The 9,949-nt window shown below is 56.2% G+C and overlaps 1 protein-coding gene across 1 annotated transcript in view; it reads right to left on the bottom strand.

Annotated features, from left to right (window-relative positions):
• Nucleotides 1-222: 222 nt before the first annotated feature.
• The window catches only part of PAX7 (paired box 7), a 95,956-nt gene continuing 86,229 nt past the window's right edge, over nucleotides 223-9,949 (bottom strand). The window contains 2 exon segments of the mRNA XM_030326489.1: nucleotides 223-595; nucleotides 8,761-9,007. Coding sequence (XP_030182349.1) covers nucleotides 480-595; nucleotides 8,761-9,007 — 363 coding nt within the window. The 3' untranslated portion in view covers nucleotides 223-479.

Genomic DNA, 9,949 nt, shown 5'->3' with positions numbered 1-9,949 from the left:
ACCTGGGAGGAGAGGGCTGGCTCCCAGCACTTCCAGCTGGGAGGGACCCTGTGAGCTCCACCCCCACCTCTGGCCGGGGCACTCACTGGAGTCGGGTCCAAAGGGCTCCAGTACCTCATCCCAGATACCATCCTCCTTTGGGTGCCCAGGTTGCTCTATTCGGGGTGAGCTTCCACCTCTGTGCCTGAGATAGCACAGAGGCCACGACAGGATTTGACTGGGGGAATGGCTGCAGGCTGACAGAAACCCTCCTGGAGAGAGAGTGGAGGGGCAGACTCCAAGGGGGTTGCTCTGGGTTCCTAAACACAGGTGAACGGTAGACTGGCTGCACATCTCCAGAGGGCTGGCTACGAGAAGGGAATGGGCTCCTTTCCTGGCCTCCTGAGACCCCAGGGTAATGAAAGGGCTGAGGCTGGGAGGCTCAGGGATCAGTAAGGATTGGGCTGGGACTTGGTCTGGGGCAAGTCGCCCCAGGGTCCCTAGTAGGCCTGGCCAGTTTCCACAGGCAGGAGTCCCAGCACAGCAGAATGTTCCCCAAGCTTCATGCGACGCTGTGTGGAGAGGCTCACGTTTTTGGCCAGGTAATCAACAGCAGCTGGAAAAAAGAAGAGAAGCTCCTAGAAATTAAGGTCCTTTTGCCTATTGTTCCATCTGCCCCGTATCCATCATCCATCCATCCATCCATCCATCCATCCATCCATCCACACTTCTGTCCATCTATCCACCTGTTCTTCCATCCATCCATCCATCCATTCTTCCATCCATCCTTCCATCCATCCACCCATCCATCCATCTGTCCACCCTTCTGTCCATCTATCCACCTGTTCTTCCATCCATCCATCATCCATCCATCCATCCAACCATCCATCCATCTGTCCACCCTTCTGTCCATCTATACACCTGTTCCTCCATCCATCCATCCATCCATCCATCCATCCATCCATCTATCCATCCATCCATCCATCCATCCATCCATTCATCCATCCATCCACCCTTCTGTCCATCTATCCACCTGTTTTTCCATCCATCCATCCACCCTTCTGTCCATCTATCCACCTGTTCTTCCATCCATCCATCCATCCATCCATCCATCCATCCATTCTTCCATCCATCCTTCCATCCATCCACCCATCCACACTTCTGTCCATCTATCCACCTGTTCTTCCATCCATCCATCCATCCATCCATCCATCCATCCATCCATCCATCCATCTGTCCACCCTTCTGTCCATCTATACACCTGTTCATCCAACCATCCATCCAACCATCCATCCATCCATCCATCCATCCATCCATCCATCCTTCTGTCCATCTATCCACCTGTTCTTCCATCCATCCATCCATCCATCCATCCATCCATCCTTCTATCCATCCATCCATCCATCCATCCATCCATCTCTTCATGAAGCTCATTCTCTTACCTCCTCTCTAACCATTAAGCAAGTATTTACCTAACACTTTTATTTGCCCAGCTCTCTCATAGGTTCTGTAGGAAAGTACGAAAGATTCCACATCGTTGAGAGAAGAATTAGTTCCCTTTCCAATACACCTGTACATATGCCCGCTATGGGGGATGTCCGGTGAATCCCACGGAGCCTGGGTAGTAATGAGGAAAAGATCCTTCTTTTTTCTCTGGAGCCTGAGCCCAGCTCATGGGTGAGACACAGCAACATCCCTTACATCCCTTACTCAAAGTTGAGCCAAGAGATCCATGCAGAACAAGGAGCCAGGACCTTGATATGCTGGGAGCTGAGACCTTTAGCCTTGAAGTTCTAGCCATCCAGAGGGATGAGAGTCAGAGGGGGTGTGCTTGTGTGTGTGTGTGAACAGCGGAAACAACAATCTCTGCATAGTAACAGGCACTAACATGAATGTTCACCCATGAACAATGCTCACGCATGTACATGTGGACAGATGTGGATGAGCTGTATGTACCTGTGTGAGTAGAGCAGGGGGAATGCCCACGCATGCCCAGGTAACCGTGTCCAGGTGAGTTGCACCTAAGCCAGGTACGCATGTCGGTGTACGTGTGTGCGCAGGCGTGACTGCTAGGTCTGTGTGTGCACGCGTTCTGTCTCGACTCTGCTGTGTCCGCCTGAGGCTACAGCAGAGATCAGCTCTGACCAAATGATGTGACTGGCATGGGACTGAGGCCTCTTGAGGCACAGAGATGCTACCTCCCAACCTGGAATCCATGGCCGAGGCCAAGGCGAGAGGAAATATAACGACTACTGCCCTGGACTCACGAGGCCTGACCCGATACTCTCCTTGTCACCTGCCCGCTGAGGGGCCCTATAGCACTCCACATGCCTCCCCAAAGTCGAGGGTCCCTGCCTACGGCAGGTGGGTAGAGCCAGGTGTGGGCACAGCCAGAGACAAGGCCCAGGGTGGTGAGTTGGGAAATATCAATAATTGAGACCATATTCTTTAGGGGTTCAAATCCTGCACCTGCCAACTTTTAGTGTGTGATCTGGGGCATACCAACCATCTCACCTATACAAGCCTCAGTTTCCTTGTCTGTAAACATGGGGATAACGACAGCGCCTAGGTGGAAGAATTGTGGGGAGAAAGTGAGAAAATGCATATAAAGTGGTTAGCACTGTGCCTGGTACATGGTGAGCTCAGAGGCCTAGGGCTCTCACAGGACTGGGATTTAGGGAGCAGGTGTGACCTTTGATAGAGGCAAGAAGGAAAGGAACAGTGAATGGGACAATCTGGAGTCCCAACTATCTCCGGTGTATGTGGCTTTGGGCAAATCATGTTGCCTCTCCAGGACTGTCTTCCGGTCTGTAAAATGGGGAGAGCAGATCCCAGCCTCCTCAAGGGCTGTTATGAAGATCAAATGAGATGATGTGCTTTGAGATGCTGGGCACAAAAGGCTCAGGGACTGTACCGATTCCTAAAGGATATGCAAATGTCCTGGGGTTTCTGGAGTGTCTGGGCTCTGTGTTCCTTAGCTTCCAGGCTCTAGGGCCTGAACTGAGGCCCTGGGTGCTGTCCCTGACGTCACTCAGCCTCCAGGCTCCCAGCTGGTAACACAGAAGGGGTGGTGGCCTGTCTTACCCCTCACTCCACGGTGGGGGCGAGGAGCAGGTGGAAGAAACTTCAATCTCTGGATCTCTGGCCTCAGGGGCAGCCTGCAACTGAGGCATCTCGTCTCTGCTCCTTGGAGCAAGTCTTATCTGGGCCCCAGGGCCTGACCTTGAGGAAGCTAGTCTGTAGAGCCACAGCAGGAAGAGGGGGAGGAGCTACAGGAAGAGAGGGAGGAGCTACCCACCTACCGAGCTCATTCTCCGCCCACCGTGCTCTATGCCCCTCACGCATGCGCGATCTCGCTTAATGCTCACCACTGCCAGGCTGCTAGTTCCGCTGTCCCATTTTACAGGTGGTGGAGCCAAGGCCCTGCCCTAAGAGACTGTGTAACTGGGAAGGTCACGTGGCCCTCCGGCTGTGGACCCAGGCGGTCTGTTGCCAGCTCCGAACCACCCCCACGCGCTTCGCCCGCAGCGTCCTGGGTGTGTGCGCTTTAGAGGGCACGGAGCACTCGACACCCCAAATCCTGCGTGGGCCCCCGTTTCGACTCCAGGAAGTGTGGGTGGCTTCCCAGGGCACGCGGCCGAGTCAGGCGACCTCTCCTGACTCACCGAACGCCTCTGCCTGTTCCCCCTTATTCCACCTGACGTCACAGTCTGTGCCAGCCGGTGCGGCTGTCCCCGGGGGGTGGGGTGGGAAGGCCCGGCTCTGGAGAACAGTCAGAACAACAATGCTCCATCCCTCACATACGGAACGCTTACCACGGGGCGAGGCGGACACGGTGTCCTTTAATTTCTCACCAACCCCACGGTTTAGGCACAGCTGTTCCCATTTTACAAAGGTGGAGACTGAGGCACAGAAAGATTGCTGACTCACGGTCAGGCGCTGCATGTGAGACGGAGGAACCCGAATTTGTCCTGCTTGTGCCTCTGGTCACTCTGTGTCCTCCTTTTTCGCCTCTCCTGGCTGCCAGCCAGGGTTCAGCCCACAGGACTTTCCCCAGGCCCTGCCAAGGTGGGCGATTTGACCCCAAGAAGCCCAACTTTACTAATGACCAGCCAACTTCAAGGGCACCCTCCGTGCGCGGAGCCCGCCTCTCCCTGGGGTCGAGCCAGGGGCCGGCGAGGGCAGGGCTGTGACATTTCTCATTACAGCCTCTGTCAGCGGCCCTCCCTGTCCCTCTGTCTCTCCGCGTCCCCTCTCCTCTGCCTTGTGCCCGCGCCTGGGCTCTGAACGTCTCAAATTAGATTAATCGGGAGTTGGCAGGAGATGCCAACCAGTAAACAAATCTCAGCCGTCAGCGCCTCGTCAGCCCGCGGCCCCAGAGGAGGACCCTTCTAGACACAAATTCTTATTAGACTTGTCAGATCTATTAAAATTCTTTTCACACTTCTGCGTTCTATCAGCCCCATCATTAGTACGGCCCTGGCCTCTGGGAACACCAGGGCCATATTAATCTGCCGTGTGCCCCCTCCCTGCCCCCTGCCCCCACCCCCTCCAGGGACAGGAGAGACAGACAGATGGACAGATAATGGCTGGGAACGAGAAAAAGTGTGGAGGTGTCCCTGGGAAGACAAGAGGCCCAGGGAGAGGAGTGGACTCTCTGGCTGAAGAGTTTAGCCACGTGCACCCTCCACGCACACCTACACCTGCAAGGGAGGCTCTCTGAGGTCAGGGCCGTAGGTGTGGCGGTGTTCGCATGGATGCCGGATCTCAGGCAAATACCCTCTCTGGGATCCATTTCCTCGCCTGTCTGCACGCCATACAAAGCAGCCGTGAGTGCCAGGCCCCATAGTAGATGCTCACTAAAGGGTTATCTATCCTTCCTTTACACGCGTCTATTTTGCATAATTATACCTCGAAGCCAGGTACATATAAAGTCATGAACGTGAATCGACACAAAGGTGGGTCGAGGGCTGTGTCACTACTGATAACACAAGTTGGCGGTTTGGCCAAAAGAGAACCGGGTTGGAAGTTCAGGGGACCTGGAGTTCGCCATTCACCTACTGTGTGACCTTGGGACAGTCCTTGGCTCTCGCGTCTATAGCCTGAGGACACATAACACCTACTCTGGGTAGGGTTTTGAACACGGCAGGAAATGAATACGCGATCTGCCCAGTGCCTGGTGGGCTAAACTCCTGCGTGGGACAGATGTGAGCAGGTGACAGGTGGACCTGGGCATACACAGGGGCTGTTTGGGACGTGCACACTCTTGCACGTGGACTGGGAGCCCCGCCATAGGCGTATTCAGTCACCCGTAAACACGGGGCAGGCGGTCAGTGGGAACACGACGGGTCCCTGTCCCTGGCTGCCCCAGAATGTCAAAGGTGAGGAAGACAGCACAATGGAAAAACGTTGGGGGTCTAATCCCTCGACTCCCATTTCCCGGATGGCAAAACTGAGGCAGGGTGACTTGGTGGCAGACTTAGTGATGTTGGGGCCACCACTCCCCCAGGCCCCTCCCAGCCCAGACCTGGAATCTTGGTGGGGTGGGGTGGGTGGGGTCTGCCCTGGGATTCCCTCTGGGTAGGGCTGGAAAATACGGCTCGGGAGGATCCGGGGTTGGGAGGGGAGGGGGGCAGGGGCTGGAGCTAGATGGGGCGAGTGGGGAGGGTGGAGGGGAGGGGAAATCGCCCTGGCCGGCCTCTTCCCTTCTCGCCTCCTGGGCCCTTTCCCTTTTGATCCCCCCTCCCCGGTGGCCCCCATGCTGACTCTGGGGTTAATTTTATTTCCGACTTGGGCAGGCCCCCTGCAGCAGGGCACGGGGCTCTGGGGGTGACTAACGCCTGCCCCAGGCCGGGGCTGCTGCCTCCGCAGAGCGGCTCTAAACTCTTTATCAAGAGCATGTGTGTCCGCTCTGCCTGGGAACGCGGGGCCGGGGCCGGGGTTCGCCTCAGGCCCCTCTGGAAACACTCGCACGCATGTGTGTGCGCCCCGCTCTCCGCCGTCCCTGCGCACGGGTTCCACCCCCTCTCGCACTTCCTCCTCGTGCACGCAAACCCACACGGGCGCAGCTGCACACGGAGGCCACACGCGTACCCGCCCGGATGCACAGGGACACATAGCCACACCTGCGTGCACACACCCGTGTTTACACACTGCACACACAGTGTACGTGTCCGTGCTCCAAATATATACACACCCACGGACACACTCAAGCCTCCGTGCACGTCTGGATGCACACGCGTTGCACGCACAGATAACCACACACCCCTGCACACTCTCGCACACGTCTATTCACGTGCGTACCTGTTTGGTACACATGCCATGAAGTGACACAGCATCACATGTGCAAATACACAGACAGACACGTGGACGCTCGGTCACACGGACGCACCTGAATGTGCACTGAAACCCATGTGTGCGTCTTACGGACACACATACCCACATGACCAAATGTGTGCACCTGTGCACTCACACACAAACTCACATGCACACCGTGTGGACACAATATGCTCATTGAAAGTCAGATATGCGAGGGGCGCCTGGTGGCTCGGTCAGTTAAGCGTCCGACTTCGGCTCAGGTCACGATCTCGTGGTCCGTGAGTTCGAGCCCCGCGTCAGGCCCTATGCCGACAGCTCAGAGCCTGGAGCCTGCTTCAGATTCTGTGTCTCCCTCTCTCTCTCCCCCTCCCCTGCTTGCGCTCTGTCTCTGCCTCTCTCTCAAAAATAAATAAACATCGGGGCGCCCGGGTGGCTCAGTTGGTTAAGCATCCGACTTCAGCTCAGGTCATGATCTCACAGTCCGTGGGTTTGAGCCCCACGTCGGGCTCTGTGCTGACAGCTCAGAGCCTGGAGCCTGCTTCGGATTCTGGGTCTCTCTCTCTGTCCCTCCTCTGCTCGCACTCTCTCTCTCTCTCTCTCAAAATAAATAAATAAACATTTTAAAAAATCCATTAATTTGGGGCGCCTGGATGGCTCAGTCGGTTAAGCGGCCGGCTTCGGCTCAGGTCATGGTCTCGTGGTCCGTGAGTTCAAGCTCCGCATCGGGCTCTGTGCTGACAGCTCAGAGCCTGGAGCCTGCTTCACATTCTGTGTCTCCTTCTCTATCTGCCCTGCCCCAACTTGCTCTCTTTCTCTCTCTATCTCAAAAAATAAACATTAAAAGTTGAACCATCGGGGCGCCTGAGTGGCTCAGTGGGTTGAGCATCCCACTTCAACTTAGGTCATGATCTCACAGTTCGTGGGTTCGAGCCCCGCGTCGGGCTCTGTGCTGACCGCTCAGAGCCTGGAGCCTGTTTCAGATTCTGTGTCTCCCTCTCTCTGACCCTCCCCCATTCATGCTCTGTCTCTCTCTGTCTCAAAAATAAATAAACGTTAAAAAAAATTAAAAATAAATTCAGATATGCGAATAGTCACGTATACATACACTCACACATTCACACACACAAACGCACATCTACACACAAAAAGATGCGTGCACAAACACACGTATGCTGAAATACACGATACACACACACACACATCACACGTATCTATGAGGCGTGTTTTCACGCTCACACGCATACATACGTGCACATACACATATCGAACACACATGTACATGGGGCAGGGGCCATGAACACAGCCAGGAGGTGGAGACGGGCACAGCTGGCCCTCATTTAGCTGTGGAGGCCAAGGCCGTGTGGGGAGGAAGCAGAGGTCAGTGAGGCCGGGCGGGGGTGCCCTCGGGCTGGGACCTCAGCCTCTCACCACACGCCCTTCTGATTAGTTTGACACCAGCAGGTGAGGCCTTGGCCGGGAGGGGGGCAGGAGGGGAGCCCGGTGACCTCGGCTCTCTGTGCCTCTCCACTTGCCCTGCCACTGCCCCATCTGACAGCTGGGGGCGGCGACCAGGCCTGCCTTCTGCAGCCTTCGGTCCGAGGGTCTGGTGCCCACCGCCTCCGGGCAAGATGCCGGCGGTGGGGGGGACGGTGGCTGGGGCAGGCATGTGAGACCAGCTCCGAGTGGGGGGCAGTCAGGGCTGAGGACGGGGTGGGGGGTACAGGAGAGAGATCAAAATACAGCTGTCCCCCCTACCCAGGGGGCAGAAAGGGGCAGGGTCTGTAGCATCACACCAGCCTCATGTGGCCATCGAGCCCCTGAAATGTGGCCACAGGCAACTGAGGGACCGAATTTTACATCGTAATTTAATTTGATCTAATGTAAACGCTAAAACTGCAATGTAATTTAGCTTCGTGGTTGGGAAACTTTATAGCGTACTTGGAACAATCTGCTTCTCCGGTGTGATTTTATGAAATTTAAAGACAGACCAGTTTTCCAATGAAAACTTGGTGTCTGAATTCACATGGGCTGGATTTCAAAGACGCAGCGTGAAGAAAAAGAACGTGAAACATCCCATTCATAACTTTGTACGGCTTATGTGGCAAAATGATCATCACTTCAGATATGCTGGGTCAAACAAAATATGCCGGGAAGAAGACCTGCGCTCGTTTCTTCTGACGTTTTAATCTGCGGCTACTGGGAAATTTGAAACGCCACGTGTGGCTCATATTAACGTTTCTACGGGGCGACACTGCTCGAAGGCCATGAAAGTCGCGTGAGTGCAGGGGCCTGGCTCAGCATCACCTGAGGACAACGGTCCATCCCGTCCGGACCTCAATTTCCTCGCCTGTGGAATGGGCGCCCCCACCCCAACTCCACCTTGCAGCTCTCTGCAAATAAACAGAACGTCCTCGGAGCGGGGCAGGGAGGGGGAAGAGGAGGTCTAGGGCGCCGGGCACTCACTCTGGCCGTACTGGCCGTACTGGTAGCCAGCCACGGGGTCCACGCTGTAGCCGGTGGTGCTGTAGGTGGGCGGGCAGTAGGACTGGGAGGTGGGCAGGCTGTCTCCCGGCTTGATAGAGTCGGCCCGCTGGCTGCAGCTGGCCGAGATGGACGTGGCCGAGTCCAGACCGCCGTGCAGCGGGGAGATGGAGAAGTCGGCCTGCGGCTGCGGTGGCACGGCGCTGGGGTTGCTCAGAATGCTCATCACCTGCAGGGGAGAGACCATCAGTGCGGCCCGAGCAGCAGGCGTGGCGGGGGCGGGGGGGACGGGGCTCGGAGGACGGACCCCCGCAGACGCGTGCGTCTGTGTGGGGCGGGGGGGTGGGGGTGGGGACGATGCCAGGCGGGCCCCAGACAGGCCTTTGCTCCCTTAAGATCCCCCGCAAGGCACCGAGATCTTCAGTTTACTCGGTCTGCTTGCCCTTGTGGGTAAGACGGTTGGTGGTTTCTCCTGGTCAGGTTCTGACCTACGGGATCTCCCCTGGCTGAGAGCTCCAGGCAGCTGGGCAGGGCTTCGTTTGCCTCTGGGATGGATATCCCCATGGCCTGGCTCTAAGGGACACCTTGTGCCTGTCTGATGAATGAATGAATGAATGAACGAATGAACGAATGAACGAACGAACAAATGAATGAACTAACTAGCTATGTCTCTCCCATCCGACGGGGGCTTCCCTCGGATGGGAAACTGCGCGTCCCATCAGATGGGGATGCCCCCATCTTCTGACACAAAGGTTAGAGAAGGACTCTGGGTCTGTCCGGCTTCCCCATGGCAGGCCTGCTATGCTCTTGACTTGGAGACCCTTGGAGATCCTACAACACCAACACCCATGGCCAATGCTTCCAGATAGTGTCGCAGGCAACCTTCTTTGACTCTGGTAGCTCTCAGCTGTCTGTGACCATCACCCCTTCCCTGCTTGGCCCATACAGCAAACGGGAAGTCACCATCGGTGCTGGCAACCCAGACAGGCAGGGGTGAGGCTCATCTCTGTAAACTCAGCTTAAAGAACTTGGTGCTGCCTCCCTGGTGTGTCCACTTACTCATTCAACAAACATGCGTGGATGGTGACTGTGGCCCCAGGATTTCAGAGGAGGAAGAGCCATGGTCCCTGTCCTCGGCAGGAGGGTGTCTGGGGCTGGTGGGGGGAGGCAG

The sequence above is a fragment of the Lynx canadensis genome, chromosome C1, assembly GCF_007474595.2.
Source record: "Lynx canadensis isolate LIC74 chromosome C1, mLynCan4.pri.v2, whole genome shotgun sequence".
In the NCBI taxonomy this organism is placed as follows: domain Eukaryota; kingdom Metazoa; phylum Chordata; class Mammalia; order Carnivora; family Felidae; genus Lynx; species Lynx canadensis.
The sequence above is the reverse complement of the archived record's forward strand: the minus strand, read 5'-3'. Positions and strand labels throughout refer to the sequence as shown.